This window comes from Sander lucioperca, chromosome 6, assembly GCF_008315115.2.
Source record: "Sander lucioperca isolate FBNREF2018 chromosome 6, SLUC_FBN_1.2, whole genome shotgun sequence".
Classification (NCBI taxonomy): domain Eukaryota; kingdom Metazoa; phylum Chordata; class Actinopteri; order Perciformes; family Percidae; genus Sander; species Sander lucioperca.
This window is the reverse complement of record NC_050178.1, coordinates 7,840,941-7,858,243: the sequence shown is the minus strand read 5'-3', so window position 1 is coordinate 7,858,243 and position 17,303 is coordinate 7,840,941. Positions and strand designations below refer to the sequence as shown.

The 17,303-nt window shown below is 38.8% G+C and overlaps 3 protein-coding genes across 8 annotated transcripts; 2 read left to right on the top strand and 1 right to left on the bottom strand.

Annotated features, from left to right (window-relative positions):
• Positions 1-191: 191 nt before the first annotated feature.
• LOC116051609 (cell division cycle-associated protein 7-like) lies at positions 192-17,238 on the bottom strand. 3 transcript variants are annotated; one of them, XM_036002160.1, is made up of 11 exons: positions 17,234-17,238; positions 11,662-11,665; positions 4,581-4,600; positions 4,353-4,481; positions 3,562-3,936; positions 2,997-3,092; positions 2,581-2,736; positions 2,049-2,198; positions 1,611-1,760; positions 991-1,127; positions 192-665 (listed from the first exon to the last, which is right to left on the bottom strand). In XM_036002160.1, exons 3-11 carry the CDS (start codon positions 4,581-4,583, stop codon positions 620-622), a joined length of 1,242 nt encoding a protein of 413 aa, XP_035858053.1. In that variant the 5' UTR covers positions 4,584-4,600; positions 11,662-11,665; positions 17,234-17,238; the 3' UTR covers positions 192-619. The 3 variants fall into 3 exon arrangements, 2 of the variants coding, with proteins under 2 accessions (XP_035858053.1, XP_035858052.1); XR_004897606.1 differs by lacking the exons at positions 11,662-11,665; positions 17,234-17,238 and having other exon boundaries at positions 1,679-1,760; positions 4,581-4,773; XM_036002159.1 differs by lacking the exons at positions 11,662-11,665; positions 17,234-17,238 and having other exon boundaries at positions 4,581-4,773.
• LOC116051357 (anti-Muellerian hormone type-2 receptor-like) lies at positions 6,155-13,737 on the top strand. 2 transcript variants are annotated; one of them, XM_031301701.2, is made up of 12 exons: positions 6,155-6,299; positions 7,726-7,917; positions 8,322-8,486; positions 8,823-8,924; positions 9,509-9,553; positions 9,646-9,746; positions 9,877-10,098; positions 10,319-10,433; positions 10,920-11,077; positions 12,301-12,457; positions 12,830-12,966; positions 13,097-13,737. In XM_031301701.2, the coding sequence occupies exons 1-12, from the start codon at positions 6,176-6,178 to the stop codon at positions 13,211-13,213; spliced, it is 1,635 nt and encodes a 544-aa protein (XP_031157561.1). In that variant the 5' UTR covers positions 6,155-6,175; the 3' UTR covers positions 13,214-13,737. The 2 variants fall into 2 exon arrangements, with proteins under 2 accessions (XP_031157561.1, XP_035858050.1); XM_036002157.1 differs by having other exon boundaries at positions 9,503-9,553.
• On the top strand, positions 14,183-17,154 carry prr13 (proline rich 13). 3 transcript variants are annotated; one of them, XM_031301712.2, is made up of 5 exons: positions 14,183-14,375; positions 15,140-15,193; positions 15,285-15,422; positions 15,453-15,772; positions 16,541-16,723. In XM_031301712.2, exons 2-5 carry the CDS (start codon positions 15,178-15,180, stop codon positions 16,583-16,585), a joined length of 519 nt encoding a protein of 172 aa, XP_031157572.1. In that variant the 5' UTR covers positions 14,183-14,375; positions 15,140-15,177; the 3' UTR covers positions 16,586-16,723. The 3 variants fall into 3 exon arrangements, with proteins under 3 accessions (XP_031157572.1, XP_031157571.1, XP_031157570.1); XM_031301711.2 differs by having other exon boundaries at positions 14,187-14,362; positions 15,285-15,772; XM_031301710.2 differs by having other exon boundaries at positions 14,195-14,375; positions 15,285-15,772; positions 16,541-17,154.
• Positions 17,239-17,303: the final 65 nt, after the last annotated feature.

The following is a 17,303-nucleotide window of genomic DNA, read 5'->3' as shown; positions in this document are numbered from 1 at the left end:
CCAAAGGTTCATACTCATTTTATAAGCAAAACTAGGAAAGCTTTCTTTGGTCCATGACCTAATAATTGTTACTCTTGTAATGCATATGTTAAAAGGTCTAACTGGAAAAGATCCAGCTTGAGGCAAGCACCGGACACACATCCCTTTGTTGTCCAAATAAGTTGCATAATGTATTAAGGGTCAACGTTTTCTCCGAAAAGATGCTTCTCACCATTGTTGAATATTGTTTTCTTTGTTTTAGGATTCTGCTTTATTTGAGAAAGAATTAACTTGTATTATGTCAGAACATGTATGTTTAAATGCTCTCCTTTGAAACTCTATAGATTAAGTTCATCGGACAACAAGTGCTCTTATTTCTTTTGCCCCGTTTTAAATAAGGGATTTTATATTGTGTTTAACTACTGCAAATGCCAACAGCTGGATTAAAATTATGAATACACTATGGTCTCTTCTTTGCAAAACTTGTTTCAATCTAACAATCAGCTGATCAGAAAAAAAAAATCTTTATTCATTTCAAATCACACAGGTTGTGTATGTTTTACTAGGATTAAAAACCGACTCAAAACTTGAATAGGGATACATTTAACAGTTTGAACAATTGCTCCACCTAGTGTTGATATCACGTCTCTACGTCGTCATCCTCACTCTTCAGTTTGTTACGGAGGCTGTAAGGAGAGAAGTAAAAACATTGTAGAGGTTTTGTCAGTTCCAACACTTATGCTGTTCATTAAGGTGGATTTGCAGGATCATAACTAGGTTTGTGATCCTCATGGCCAACTCCTGGACTGAATGATGGGTTGCCCTACTTTCTGCAAGAACCCACCCTAGGCCACTTTGTTGGACCAGGAGGAGTTCCATTGTAAATATACACATGGGTATTATCCATTGTAAAAAAAATAAAAAGGGATTAGGTAAATATGTTGCTGTTAGTAGTCGGCAACTTAAGAACACCCGAATCTATCAGTTTAAACCTTGGTGTAGTGTCCCCACCTGCTGAGGTAGGAGTGGACGTCAGAGAAGCCGTGGTACTGAGCCAGGGGGAACAGGATGCCGGTCGGGCAGCGTCCCTCACGCTGGCGGCAGAAGCTGCAGTTGCAAATGCCACGACAGGGAGGGCACTTCCACTCCTGAGGAGATAACCAAATGGTGAAACACTAAAATCACTTAAATCAGAGAAAGACCCAAGCAAAACAATTTGTAAAAAACAAACATTTAACTTTTCAGTACAAGTGCTACCACTTTGAGATGTATGCCTGCAGGGTTGTTTACCTAAGGTGCAAATGATGAAAAGCGCAGAGAAACAAAGCCTGTGTACAACTATCTTTAGAAAAGTAGTCAAACTTAAGTTATTATCCACTTTTTGTCTTGCCACTTGAACGAAAAGTTGCTAGTGCGAGTGTTGAAAAGTTGAGATTCAAGAGTTCAGAGTCATATGTCAATGTGACAGGTACTGATAACGACCATTTTTAAACAGCATATGTATCAAACCCTGCCCTTTTTGCTGAGTTTAGTAATACTGTCCTACACTGTAGTACTGTACTAAAGCAAAATTAATCTTTTGTGCAGCGACACGGGTTTAGAGCGTGTGTTGGTGTGTCTGGCAGTCTGACCGGATCAAGCAGCGCCTTCTTGACATCCTCTCCATATCTGTTCCTCAGACACGGCCCACAGAACTGTCCCTGAATCCCACGGCAGACCTCACTGCGGCAGCACGTCTTAGTGTCAGTCGTTTTCTGACGGCACTGATGACATGTGGAGCCCTGAAAAGACGCAAAGAAACCTCAACAAGAGATGGTGGACAGGTACACTGACATTTTTATTACATTACGGTACATTTCAGTAAAGGAGAGATTGCCACCTGGTAGTGACCAGATGGCTTCATCAGTTTTCCCTCAAATATCAGGACTCTGAACCAAAGCTGCCACAGTGATTTTGTTACTGGTCTCTGATTTAGCTACAAACTAACCTTGATATCAAATCTTTCAATATATTGTATCATCCCCATATAGCTCGCTGAAAAAAAAAGAATTAGGTAGAGTCCAACTCACTGTGACGCTGTTGTAGACCTTATCAGTCATGTTCTCTGCAACCAGCTGAATCTCGTCCTCTGTGATGTCCTCCACAGGACGGATACAATGAGGTTTACACTGATTAGGCCGTGGAGCTCCACGGCGCTGTGGGGCACGGCTACGACGTACCTGGAACACAAAGACGACGGTACTGATTAATTTAGCTTGAGGTTTTACGCAGATATTGAAAAGATACTGATTAAGTTAGCTAAACACAGTCATGAACAAAGACGAATACACGGTAACCTCGAACACACTACACATTACAACACAAAACGGATGAGAAAAATAAAAGGTTACAACACACTGATACAAATATAAAGCTCAGATTTTTACCATCATTACTCATCCCAATCAGTTTTTGTAAATGCTTGTATACTGTTGCTCAGGGACGACACAACAGCCACATAGTAGTTTCACACAAACGCACAATCTTACATGTTATACAGTGCTATGAAAAATACTTTTTTAAAACATTTTCAACTGGTCCTTGATAAATGACAGCGCAGACCTCCAGCAACTCATCCTCCAAGCTGAGCTCCAGTTCTTCCTCCTTAGGGGCTGAAGGATCCTCACCTCCCCCCCCCATAGAGCGGGTCCGTCTGCGGGACGCCCGCTCTGGGTTCTTCCTGGACTGTCCTCCAGCTGCACCAGAGCGTGGTGGGCGCTGCAGGCAATATTAGATAAAAAAAAAAAAAAAAAAATCACCTCAGTACATACAAGTCTATTTACAAATGCTATTATTCAGAGCTCTACTAAATTCTGAAGATAAAGAATAGGAGGGTGTCCACTGTGTTAGCGAATAATATGTTGTTTCCCCTTTTGTTTACTCTAGAATCTTAAGCAAAATATGGGGTCAACATTACTGTTCACCATCCCTCAAAAATGTAGTTTTGTGAGAGATTTTTTTTATTATCTTCTACTCACAGAACTTCTCTCTTTTGTCTTCTGTTTGTCTGCTTGTTTTTTCAGAATCCCGGCACCTCCTGGCATCTTCTGCAGGTCTGCCATCAGCTGAGCCAACTGTTAGAAAACGGAGGATAAAAAGACATTGCAAATGACAAACATCTCAAGTCAGTCTAGCAGGGCAAATCTTTCAACACTTGAAGCTCCGTGATGGGAGTGCCACTTTGTGAATGAATGACGTCATTCAAGAGCCGGACCTGATTGGTCCTGGTTAGTCAACCAAACTATTTAAGGCTATGGTTGAGGTGAATGTGTGAATTTACCTGATGAAGGTCTGAGACCGAAACGTTGTATTTTTCTAAATAAATTATTGCTTGCGTAATGGTCAGTGTGCGGGATTCTTCTCTAAACACTTGAAACTAAAAGTATGTTTTGGGGTACCATGCAATGAATATACAGTAAGTGTTCTTCTACCCTGGGTAGTCTTAGGCATTTTTTGGGAACTACAGCTTTAAATACACTGTTGTACTGTCAGTCTTCAAATAGTATACTATTCTGTATATGGTTCTCTGTGTTTCTGGTTTACCATTGCTTTGTTGGCCTTGATGTTCTGTTCTCTCTTGGCCAGGAAAGACTTGGATACATCTTCTGCTGAATCAGATCCACGCTCTTTAGAAGGAGACGGCCGAGCCACTGCTATCTCTTCATCTTCAAATTTAACACGTTTCTTCTTCTTAGCCTGACTGGTCTTTCCTGCCCACTTCACCCCGCTCTTTTTTATCATCTTTTCTTCCTCCTCTGCCTCTTCCTCATCATCAGTGGACTTCTGAGTAGAGGGAGCGGAGCGGAGAGCCACCCTCAGCCTGAAGTTTTTGGCACCAAAAGATGGTTTAGATGTGGCTTTCTGCTTGTTGGGGGAAAGGTCAGGCTGGGCTTCATCTTCATCTTGAAAATTTGAATTCTGATGTAAATAAATAGAGAGGATTTCTCATTTGGCTTGTGATCCATCTCATATCTTACACCTTTATGGTAAAATGTTTTTATCCAAACCTAAAAAACCCAAAAATATAAAAAGCATACCTAGATAGCATGGTGACATTGATTCAATGTTGAAATTCCATCAGAATTTTGGTTGAGGTTGAATATTCAATGCTAAATTCACTGTTGGTCTGCTGTCAGCTGCATTTAATTATGACAAATCCCTTCAGGGCAACGTTACTATTCGTAACGTAGCTACTATTCGTACTATTTGACAGCATGTGTCATAAAACAACCCAACAAAGTGCCTTTTCCAAATGTAGGTTATGTAGGTTAATGTTTACCTATGTGATGCTGGATCTGGAAATATGGAGGCTTAATTTAAGCCAAAGGACTTACCTTATCGCAGGGGTCGCTGATTTCACTGTCAGAAAAGCCGTAAAATGTTCGCTCATTTTCAGAGTCGTCCGCAAAAACATCGGCCAACACAAGTTTTTTTGTGATGGCGTTAATTCCTAAAACCCCTGCCTGAAGAGAAACATAACAACAAACTTAGATTTGAAATATGAAAAAGTACAAAATAGTGTGTTTTAAGCCTGATGATGAAGTAATATTAGGTTACTTAACCATTATATTCTTGATGACCACTAGCTAACTTCTTAAGTTTAGCTAGACTCGCCCGCGCGCAGGTAACTGTCCAATTAATGTGATTGGAAATTAGATGTGCCTGTTTTGTACCTCAGGGTTGCACGAATGCACACAGCGTCGGAACATGCCGCATATAAACTCCACCCTCAAGAGGTGAACTGAATACCAAAACATGCAGACTTTAATATACAGTCTATATGCTTTCAAGACACAATAATAATGCCACATGCTCACAATGAAAATGCTAAAATGCTGATGTTTAGCATACAATGTTTACCATGTTCACCATCTTAGTTAAGCATGTTAGCATACTAACAAAACACAAAGTAGCTCAATGTTTCCCGGAAATTCTCATTTAGTAAGTTAAAGCAGAATTTAATATGTATTCCAAGACATAGCAGCAGAAATTTAGAAGAAAAAGTAGGCGTTTCCAGCAATGAAAAGCAAAATCTATAGTTTCTACATCATTTTCCTATAGAATGATTCAGGTCTCCAAGTTGCACAAGGCTGATGGGAATGCCATTATGCAGGCATTTGATCATAAACCAATTTATACATATTAAAATCTTGACCTAGGTTTGACAAAGTATGGGAATTTCTGACTTTCTATCTCACAATTGTGATTTAAAAAGTAATACTTTTGATTGAAATAGTCATGACTTTTATTTAGTATCTCATAATTTTGATTTAGTAAGTCGTAATTATGCCATAGAATGTCATCATTTTGACTTAGCCTAATGCAATGGCAAATTTACATTTAAGCATGATTCTTTATATTTTTGTCTTATTTTCTTCTCTGTTAGCTTTCTCTCACAATGCTGAAAGGGAGTTTATCTCATTCCCCACATGTAGAATCTGATTCTAACTAAGTGAGAATCACAAAGTCTGGAACATAATGTGAGCACTGTTTGTCTGAACAGATAGGGGCTACAAGGTCACCCTAAAACTATTTCTCCTGATACATTCAGTTCTCCCATGCCAGTTGAGATGCAACTGGGGGGGTGAAAGTCGTACAGGGGGAAGGAGGTGAAATCGCTCCAAGATGTCTCTTGTGTTTTTTTGATTGTTTTCATGTGTATCAGATTGCCTGTGAGAAATGTAGAGTCATAATAAGCCAAGTGCGTGTGTGCTGTCACTCTGAAGATGTATTTAAGCTCAGTGTTTCTGTTCACTCATTTGAAGACACTTTTCCAAACGGGGCTGCTGTGCCTTTTGTGAAATCGTGTTACTCCTATATTTGCAAATATATTTATAATAAAATACAAAAACCTAACTTGGTTTAGTCTTCGACTGTCCTTATTTTGTTTCACCTTCCTATTTTAAAACATCTACACCTGCTGCATCGAAAAACTTCCACCACACTACTATACGTATTGTTATTGCTTTTCTAATATTAAGGGTTTCTGTTTATTTCTCTTTTATAATTGGGCTACCATATATCTTTTAATAATAAAATGAGGTCATATTCCATAACACTGAGAGATGATAATGTTGATAAATGTCCTGTATTCCCACAGCCCATTGTATGGCAGGCACGCAGCATATGTTGTACATGCAGGTGTGACAGTGGGAGTATGACTGGGAAACGTGGGAAACTCCTTACATTCCCAGGACTGATAAATACTCACTCCCTGCTTGGCCGGGCCTTGCTCAGAGCGACCATGATTCTGCAACAGTGGTGGCTGATTTTGGCTGTGGGTGAGTAAACTTGCTATCCAAAAAACTCTCTCTCTTTTGAAACTCTTAAGATGCAGGTGTATGTGTTTCTTTCTTTGTTTTGGTTTGTTTTCTGTGTTCATTTTTGATTGATTTTTGACTTATGATTTGCAGTTTGATAGCTCAGTAATTAGTTGCTGAAGCAGTAGAATTGTACCTGCTGTAACTCCTAACCTTAATAATACAATCCTCACCTTATTAAACTCTATTAGATGATGACAATTTTGGATTTAAGAAATTAAATATTAGTAAATAAACATATAAATACAAATGAAATATGTATTTTTTTAGTAACTTCCTCTATTCAATATAGTGCCAACCCACTGACTGTACAAACCAGATTTTAGTCATGCAGGGAAATTGTAGTTGTAAATATGTCGCCTGAGTATACCTCCTTTACTGAGTCTTGTTTTTGCCTAAAATTAATGCTGCATTTGTCAATAAATGCATGACCCTAAATGATTAAGAGACAAGACAGATGTTCATGTGCATGTGCCCTGTAACTACAGCGCTGATAAAATGGTAAAATTATTTTTGAAGAATTTCAGGAAGTGTAACAGTATATTATGTGCAGTGGTGTTAGAAGGAATATTTATGGAATCAAATAAGGGTCATCTATATTTGAGCTTGTAAAACATTTTTGTAGCTGTAGAATTATTGTGGCTCTGGGTGCCCGGATAGCTCAGTTGGTAGAATGGGCACCCATATATAGAGGTTTACTCCTCGATGCAGCGGGCCCAGGTTCGACTCTGACCCGCAGCCCTTTGCTGCATGTCATTCCCCCCTCTCTCTCCCCTTTCATTTCTTCAGCTTTCCTGAAGGCCTAAAAATAATCTTCATTTCTTTATTTTTTTTATTGTTTTTTATTGTATTATTGTGGCTCCTCATATGCACATTTGGGCATCTTCTAGTCTTGACTTTCCCACATACAAATCATACAGAAACAATTACTCTCTCTCTCTCTCTCTCTCTCTCTCTCTCTCTCTCTCTCTCTCTCTCTCTCTCTCTATATATATATATATATATATATATATATATATATATATATATATATATATATATATATATATACTAAAGTTGCTTGTCTGTGTATATAGATAAATGTAATGATATTCTGACAAATAAATACTCTTCTCACAATAGAACCATCACCAAAGACTTAATGATGAAGCTGTGGCTTATAGTAAAATATTTACAGTACTATTTTTATACAATATTGTTAGCCAAATGACAAACAGTGAGTGCAACAGTAAACAATACAATTAAGATTCTTAGTTTAGCATTATATAGTAAGAGTGACCATGAAGCCCAGATCATAATTCCTACTGTTGATAACAGAGAGAAAAGGTAATTTTTGCCCATTTAAACCACATTTACAACAGATGTTCATCTTTCTTCCTCCTCCCAGAATGCATCTTTATATGCACCTCCAGCCAGTCTTTTCCTCAGAATAGACTGTGTGCATTCCAAGTGACTCCCCGGACCAATAGATTCGCAACGGTTGGCAATGTGAGTGGTTCAGTACAGCTCTGTGAGAACACCACATGCTGCGTGGGTTATTATCGGGTCATCGATGGCCAGCCAAAGGTTGACGTTCTTGGTAAGAAACCGTAGTAAAACTCAAGATATGTGGACACACCAAATGCACGCTCTTGGTGGAACTGTTGGGTCTCTGTAAATTATAGTGTGGTCAAGACCTACTCTATCTGGAAAGTGTCCTGAGATAACTTCTGTTATGATTTAACACTATAAATAAAATAGATATAAATTGACTTGGACCATTAGTCTGCATGGTATAGATTCTGTTTTTTTGCACTTAAAATTTCTATTTTAATCCTCACACCCAACCAACATCATGACATGAAACTGTTTAATTGCTTTAATGTGTATTGTGTAATATGTAATACATATAGATGAATCTGCAGGCTTAATGGTTCTCATGGTTTTTTTTTTATTGGTTTTTTTTTATGTGTATCTATTGTGTTACTGATTTTTCTGTTGCAGCTTGTGATATTGTTGAAAAGTCTTGCCCAGATGCAACCTGCAAGGCACAAAAACGCTTCAACGGTCGCCAAATTAAGTGTGTGTGCAACACAGACCTCTGCAATAGCAACATCACTTGGACCCCAGAGTCGGCAGAGCCTCCACCCACCTACTCTTATTTTCTCGGTACGATAATGATAAGATTGTACCTAATCATTGAATATCACTTGCAACCAACACAGTGATACAATAATATCCTGAGATTGTACCAGAGTGACGTATTTTTCTTTTCATCACAGAAAATGTTATCATATTTTTATACACCCCACCACCACAGTCTCCTCTACTTAAACCATCCTCTACCCCCTTTTAAATTTGAAAATTGACTAAGCCTTTCTTCAGATAATATCATATGTTTGCTGTTTAAAAAAAAAAGCTAAATTCACAAGTAATAACTTGAATGACTCAAAAGGTTTTCATCATTCAGACAACATTAACGGACACTTTTTGTTTTCTTCTTAGATAAACTCAAGAAAGCAATAATTCTGACTGGAACTTTGGTAGTCCTGTGCTTCCTGCTGCTGATTGTTGCAGCCAAATGGAGAAGCCAATTTAAAAAGAAAAGTAAGATTGTTTTTGTAAGAACATCAAGATAGAAATTCAAAAAACTTGACTTTCTATTTTAGTGGACAACAATGGGAATTGCATTGAATGTCACTGTCCTGATTGGAGTATACATTGTTGTAGCGATATGTCTCAACACCTGTTCTTTTCACAGTGATCAATGACACGACTGTTGCTGCTAACAATGTGTTACACTAGCAGAAAGTGGAAGTTAAACTAGAACAAATCGATTGCCTTTACAGTGAGTTAACTGTTGTTTTTTGCAGTTGTTGAGTAAGCGCACAAAGACAAGAGGAGTTTATTGTCTTGACCCCTCAGTAAACACATTTGTTCCTGGAAATAGAGTTCTCACGATGTCCTTGTTTGACCTTGTAACTGTTGCATTCTCTCTGCTAAATTGACCTTGGTGTTTATCTCTGCTATAACACTCCCTTTTACCTCTGTCCTGTGTTACTCTTTAATCAGATTTCTATGGCTATTCAGTCAGGCTAGTTTAAAATTAAAAGTGACTTCATTGTCAGATTAATGTGTATACATACAAGGATTTTTTTTTACTTTTTGTTGCTCTCAATGTACATACGCAGAATCAGCCACACGGCTAGAAACGAGGACAATAAAGCTGAACAAAGGTAAACATAAATATTTGGCTACTATAAACATTTGTTTACTTTGTTTGTGAGTGTGTGTTAATTACAAGACCTGTCTACTTTCATTATTTTAGAGAAGCCACCCTTTCTTGATGATTACAGTGTCTCACGACTGTGTTCCTGCCAAACAACAAAAACCTCTGAGATCGATGTCGCTAACATTGAACTACAGCAGGTAAGCCCAGCTATCACATGGATTTATACTGTATGCTCAGCAGTGTGCAACATATTGATAAATCATCCAGTTAGGTGAAATATCTTACCATGTACTGTTATTTAACCTGGATGTTCATACCCTTGTTCAGATTGTAGGCAATGGGCATTTTGCAAATGTCTGGCAGGGGAAATTCCAGGGATCCACGGTGGCCGTGAAAGTTTTCCCTGCAGGCTGGAAAACTAAATTTACTGCAGAGAAGGAGGTCTATGAGCTACCTCTGATGAAGCATGCTGGGATTGTCCACTTCCTGGGCACTGGGAGGAAACTGGATGGAGGCAGTTGGCTCATTGTCCTGCAATTTGCTGAATGTGTGAGTGGCAACCAATTGTTTAAATTTCAAAATTAATTGTGCATTTTCCCATTTTCTGAGAATTCAAGGATGTTAGGTTGCTGGTTTCAGTGAAAAAGCTCTGAAAACTGAAACTGTACCCTACCGGCACTGTACACATGAAGCCAATGTGGCCAAATGCTTTAAATTCTTTAATGTTCACGTTCTTGGATATAATTAACTGGTGTCCCTTTGATTTCAGGGTTCTCTCCACTCCTATCTGTGTAAACACACCACCAACTGGAAGTCGTCACTGAAATTGTGCCGGTCTTTATCGCAGGGACTTTCCTATCTCCACTCTGACCTTCACAGACATGGTATTGGCGAGAATATTACTGTGCGTGTGCATGTGCGTGCATGTCTGTGTTGTAGCCTACCAATGTAGAAAGCATGACTGTACGATCATGTGGGTCTATGTGCACATTGTAGCTAAAATATGAAACATGACTAGTATTTTTTGATTTGATTGAATTATTATTTGCTAACAGAATTATTATATATATATATATATATATATATATATATATATATATATATATATATATATATATATATTATTATTATATACATTAAAAGGGAGTATTGTTCCAGATGATTTCTGATTTTCAGGCTTCACAGTTAAAAGATATCACTCAGGAGGTTTGAACTATTGTGTTTCAGTGTGTCAGTCATGTGTAGTGGCTGCACCTCTTGCCAGCCATGGGGAGGCTGATACTGTATGCTTAACGAATGAAGTATGAGTATTTGTTTGATCCAAACAAGTCCGGTTCTTCATATTACTACACGTGTGTCTTTTCTTGCAGGTTTGCATAAACCACCTGTGGCCCACAGAGACTTCAGCAGCTCCAATGTGCTCGTGAGAGCAGATGGGACCTGTGTCCTATGTGATTTTGGATGCTCAACCATCCTGCATTCTTGTTCAGGACATCATCACTGGCAGAGCCACACAACAAACATGGAGGTGAGACCCAGGTGCAGCCATCACTTATTATTGTTAATTCACGGTACATTGCACACGGTCATTAAAAAGCAAATTCATCATCTTCTTGAATGAATGAAAACATGCAGAGGGACAACATCTAATACATGATGTTACATGTGCCTCTGCTGTGTGCATCCTGTTTTCTCTCTCTCTCTCTGACTACGTTTACACGTGGCCGGCTATTTTCATAAACGGACATTTAGAACCTCTATGTTTTCAGAAAAGTGTTCGTTTACATGTACCCGTGTATATATGCTGTCAATGCTGTCAAGAGCATGCCACACCTGTAGGTGGCAGTGTAACAAGAAGCTCAAGCCCATGTTAGCCAATCAGAATCCCGAAAATAGCAACAACAGCAACGACTCACTTCCTCTTTCTCTCTCTCAGCTGCCTAAACCTCCGTTTGTCTCAGTTTACATGCAAACGTGCAAACGAAGTTTTCCAAAATCTCCACTTTGGCTGGAGTTTTTAGAAATAATCGTTTTCTGTGATAAAAACAGGGTTTTTGTGTAAATGAGAGGCCAAACCGCAGGAAAATATCTGCGTCTTCCCTTCGTGTAAACGGGGCTTCTGTCCCTCGTTCCACCCTCCTCCTTCTGCCTGTTGCACACCTGAGTGTAATCAGTGCTCAGGTAGTGTGGGGATGTGATAAGAAGGCAGAGAGTGCAGGGAAAGGGTGCACATGGAGAGCACACACAGTAGCACGCTTCAAGAAAACTCCTCACAATTGTGAAACTTGTGAGGAGTTTTCTTTCCTCACTTTTTCTCCTCAAGCAGGTTTCTTTTTCCCATCCTCAATGCACGTTTAGGTGCTGTAGTTTTGTTGTTTAAGTTTATTGTGTTAGTTTGGGCTGGAGGCTACCAATAGTTCAGTTATTTGACTCTTGTTCGTTTTAGGATTAGTTGATCCTTTTTAGGTAGTTAAGGGGGAGACGCGGGAGGTTGCGTGGTTGGTCCAGCGTCTTCCCATCTTTTGTTCTTTTTGGCCGGGATCTCCAATCCCTTTTTGTTTCTCCTTGGTTGTTACTTTTGGGAATATTTTTGAATAATTTAATGAAGCTTGTGGGTTAATTGTTAACTTTGTGTCTGGCATCCTTCTTATATGTTGCATCCTCCAAACCCCTTTGAGCATTGGCTTGGCTTCTTTAAATGGAGGCCCTAACACATGGAAACAACCAATTCACATAACTATTCATCTGCAGGGTCACGCTCAGTTGGGCACACTGCGCTACATGTCCCCGGAGATCCTGGAAGGCCATGTAAACCTGCGCAACAGCTGGTGTCTCATGCAGGGGGACATATATGCGCTGGCACTGCTGCTGTGGGAGATCTGGATGCGCTGCTCTGATTTATTTGAAGGTAAACTTCCTTGATCAGATAATCAAGAGATGGGTGTTCAATTCTCTCGCCACCCTTAAAATTGCTACAGCAATCCACAGAAACTCTGCACTTCACTTAGATTCAGCCATTCTGAATTTTGTTCTCACTTGTCTTTTGAAAGACATTTAATTGGGATGGATTTTTCAGTTAAATAAAGCCACACATCTTAATAATTAATCAAAACTTATAGATGTACCCTCAATATTGTCAGATTTTCACACTTTCTGCTTTTACTTTCCTATGAGGATGATCTGTGTAATCAGCTGTATCTCAGTGCACTGCTTTGATACTACCTGTTATGTCATGTTACTAAATGGATGTTAAAAACCATGCAAATGTCTCCATCTGCAGGCGGCATTGCTCCACAGCATCTTTTGCCTTATGAATCTGAGCTGGGAGCCAATGTAACACTGGAGAGGATCGTCCAGCACGTGGTTCACATGGACGAGAGACCCTCCATACCTAAACACTGGGAAACGCTACCACAGGTATTCTTACACAGGTGCTTCTCACTTGAACATAGTTTTGGTTAGGTAGCAATGAAGATACATGTACTGGATAGCTCATGAAAATGTTTGATAGTGAAATAAGTTTTGACAACATTTTCCCAACTTGCAGGGATCTGTGCTGCAGGAGCTCCTGACAGATTGTTGGGACTGTGACCCGGATGCTCGACTGACTGCTCAGTGTGTAGCGGACAGATTAGTCTCTCTTGAGTCTTGCTGCACTCCATGACTTGCTTCTTTTTTTCTTTTTTACTCTTTCGGTTGAGTTGTAATATACATATCAAGCATTTGCTCTGTTCTTTGTGTCATTACTGTTTAGCTTTTCAGTATATTTTCATCAGTTTTTGAAATGAATAGGCAGCCTCTTGTTGAAGTATGACTTCTTCTTATTATTGCTGGTCATACTTGATGTTTATGTTGATCTGCTGGTCCTACTTAAATCAATCAATTTTATTTGTCACAGGAAATCACACGAGGTACAATTCCAGTGAAATATTATCCCATCAGCTCCTTCAACTTGTGCATTATTCATTATAAGGCAGAATGTGGCCGTACTTGTATGTAGGGGGAAGGCAGGATAGTCATGTATTGTTCTAATGTTCCAATGATTATGCTTGTTTGTTGATGCAGTGCGGCTGAGTCTGTGTTACTGTTATTTAATGTGTCCTTTTATGTTGCACTCTAAATACTGCAAAAACTATTCTTATCCAGCTACATTATATACAAATAAAAAGCCTTTCCATAATTGCATAATGGGAATTTTTTTGTTGTAAGACTGAAAAAATGTTATTCCTTCACTCTCAGCAATAGGTTAGTTTGTTTGTATTGTTTGACTAATTTTATCATGATTACACATGTAAAAAACTAACCATAACAAACAATATAAAGTAATTACTTTAAAGTAATGACAAACCAATGCAAGTTTGTTTAGGTGAGCCACAACAAGTTATGTTGGCCAATACCTTTGTTGTTTTTGTTAGAATAGCATGTATTAAAGCCCTGTGCTGTTTACATAGCCTAACTGTTGATCCATGATTAAATGGATTTGTGCGACTATGAGGTATGACTCACTTATTTCAAGCCGTGTGTGTGTGTGTGTGTGTGTGCGCGCGCGCGTGTCAAACCTTACTGGGGTGCTCCCTTTTAAATATCACTTACAATGGATGGTTGGGAGGAAACATCAATTCCATTATTATTTTTGTACCAAAGAAACACCTAGATCAACTCTTCATCCAAGCTTGCTGGACTTTTGCATTACGTAAGTAAAGTGCGTAGCCTTTAACAACGGGCGTGGCTTCCTGGGGCATTTTTTTTTGCTGAAGTTGAATGCGGAAGACATACAGGGAACCCAGAATTGCTGACAAACACTGTGCCTGAAGTACGTTTCTAAGGTAAGCCTATGACATCCACAAAACGATGATTATAAATGGCATTTATGGAACAAAGCAGCCGGAAACTACAACAACCGGATAGGCCTAATTGTGACATATTGTTTGGAATTTCTGTCGTATCATACCTGTAATGTGGAGTCAGTGTTCCGAAATTAATGGTCTTCATTGAGGCATTTATGTCAAACACGTCATGCCCTGTGATAGGTTAATTTATGTAGCCTAATTTGAAAATGACTGAATATTGTTAGCAGGAGGTGTAGTTTGTTATTCAAGTACTTTGTTAGTAGTTGTAATAAAGTTTTTTAACAACAAAAATTGTGATAATTGATAAGTTAGATTCTCAAGGTTCTCAAATTTGAGCATAATGCTGCTTTTTTACATTGTATATGATTGTAAATTGAATATCTTGTTGGACAAAACAAGAAATGAGTTGTAACATGTTGGTTGAACATTTTTACATAGCATAGCAGATATAACATGTACGCTATAACAACCAGATACAAATGATATCTACAGAACTGCATTGTTTGGAAAGATAATGTGTGGTGACTTGTTTGATTTGGATTGAATCAACACCCACATACTAAATTAGATGATAACATACAATGTAGTTACACTCATAATGATAGTTGCTTTTTACATGTAATGTCATTTTACTTATATAATAAGATACAATGTAGTTACATGTGTAACAATAGTAGCTTTTTACATGTAATTCAATTTTTTTTATTTTTTATTTTACCACTTTCTCATTCTTTCCTCAGGATTTTGCGTGAGACCTGAAGTGTTCGACAATATAACAATGTGGCCAAATCAAGGTGGGATCTCACACTGTATGTATTTTAGGCCTCTTAGTAATATAGGTGTTCTGAAGAATAATGTGTGTATATGTGTTTTTATGTATATTAGGTCCTCATCCGCCAGTGGGCCCACCAAACCCTGCCTACCCTCCTGCCTACAGCCCTGAATATCCTGTTGCACCTCCATCAGGACTCTTCCCCCAACCTCCACAGCCAACATACCCAGGCCAATACCCAGCTGGGCAAAACCCAGCTGGGCAATACCCAGCTGGGCAATACCCAGCTGGGCAATACCCAGCTGGCATGAACCCAGCCATGGTACCACATGCACCTCCAGGGGCAATGCCTTATACAGCTCCAGGGCCACATGGTTATCCTATGGTTCCAGGTGGATATCCAGTAGTCCCTCCTGCAGACCATAAAGGCCATAAAGGCCATAAAGGCCATAAAGGCCATAAAGGTCATCATCATGGAGACTTTAATCCCATGGCTGGAGCATGCGCCGGAGGAATGGCTGGAATTGGAATGGGGGTGGGCGGACACAAAGCCAAGAAAATGAAGAAGAAGAAAGCACATAAGGGGCACAAACACGGCAAGGTGAGATTAAGTTTAAAGATACACCACATAAGAGTTGTTTATGGCTCTTCCTGTATGTGAAGTATGAATGCCAACGCTAGATAAAAAGATGAAACTTTAACCTGCCTACGCCCCTCAGCCCTTCAACTTTGCTCGATGGTGTTTTTTGCCCCCAACTACTCCTTACAGGCAGCGCAGACCGCTGCCTTCAAGGCACCTAACCCTAACCTTAACCAGTGCCTAATCCTAGCGCCTTCCAGGCAGCCGTTGGGGGCAAAAAACACCGATTAAACTTCAACTTCATGTCAGTCAGTGCTACACACACACACACACAATGTAAAAGCAGTGATGACTCAACTAGTGCAAAGTGCAGCACATCTGAAGAGGCACAATACTGTTGGTAATCAACATGGTTGACATTCTGCTTGAAGAGGAATATTGATAATTATCATTAAGGTTGATTTATATTGCAGTTACTAGATTGAACTATGAAACATGATGATGGCTTGTATGAGCATAGACAAAAAAACTTGATTATAAATACTACTTTGGAATGGAAAGTTATTTGTTCTTCACACCATTTGTGGTAAATATAGTGCTGCAACTACATATTATTTTTTTTAATATTTATTAATCTGAGGAATACTTTGAATATGCAGTTAACCATTTGGTTTATAAGATGTTAAAAAATAGTGGAAATTCCAGTGCCCAAGGTGACATCATCAACATGCTTCTTTCTTGATGTTGCATTTATAAAATGCAGCTTATTTTTTCTCTTTTCCTCCACAGTCCTCCAGCAGCAGCAGCAGCAGCAGCAGCAGTGACGAAGAGTGAGGCCACCACTTCAAGACTAGGCTTTTAAAGAAAAGTCGCTTTACAAAAGGGCAACCTGACTATTAACAAACCATAAACACACTAAAGTTATACTTATCACTTTTAACAGGATGTTAAACTTAAAAATGCAGAGATTTATCATGGACTATTTAAACTAGAAAAGCATGCATACGCTGTTGCTGTAAACATTTCCACAGCATTTGGCTGTAATTGCATTCCATCATGTCTTTTTTTTTTTTTTTTGGTGTTTATGTCAAATGTTCCATGGTGACAGTTTCTGTACAACAGTAAAAATGCACTACAAATACACTGTTTACTGTCTAAAATTCTGATTTAGCAAAAGACAATATGTATATTTTGTTGTTTTCTTAGGAAGTTTAACCTAGAGGTGAAGAATGATACAGATATTGAGTGACTTTATTTTATTTTCTAATTTTATGTTCACTCGTTCACTACTACACATGACTGCAGAAATCGTTATTCTGCATTGCTTTGTATCTGTACTAATTGTGATGATATATAAAGTGTTTTAATTGACCTCCTCAATAAATAGATTTAAATGAAAAGTCTAAGATGCGTGGCCGTGCGTGTGTCGTCCCCAAAATGGTACATAATTGAAGTTATAAACTGAGTTGCAATACACTTTACGCCCACTAGTGTCCCTATAAATATTTTATTGAAGTTTGTAAATATGAGCATATTAGAAACATTGGTAAAG

Coding starts and splice junctions, on each gene's coding strand:
- LOC116051609 (XM_036002160.1), bottom strand. Junction 2,737..2,996: donor AGACAAAAGAGAGAAGTTCT/GTGAGTAGAAGA, acceptor TATTGCCTGCAG/CGCCCACCACGCTCTGGTGC. Junction 2,199..2,580: donor TGGAGGATGAGTTGCTGGAG/GTCTGCGCTGTC, acceptor TTTGTGTTCCAG/GTACGTCGTAGCCGTGCCCC.
- LOC116051357 (XM_036002157.1), top strand. CDS start 6,176: ATGACTGGGAAACGTGGGAAACTCCTTACATTCCCAGGACTGATAAAT. Junction 6,300..7,725: donor GTGGCTGATTTTGGCTGTGG/GTGAGTAAACTT, acceptor TCCTCCTCCCAG/AATGCATCTTTATATGCACC. Junction 10,434..10,919: donor CTCTGACCTTCACAGACATG/GTATTGGCGAGA, acceptor CTTTTCTTGCAG/GTTTGCATAAACCACCTGTG.
- prr13 (XM_031301710.2), top strand. Junction 15,773..16,540: donor AGGGGCACAAACACGGCAAG/GTGAGATTAAGT, acceptor TTTCCTCCACAG/TCCTCCAGCAGCAGCAGCAG.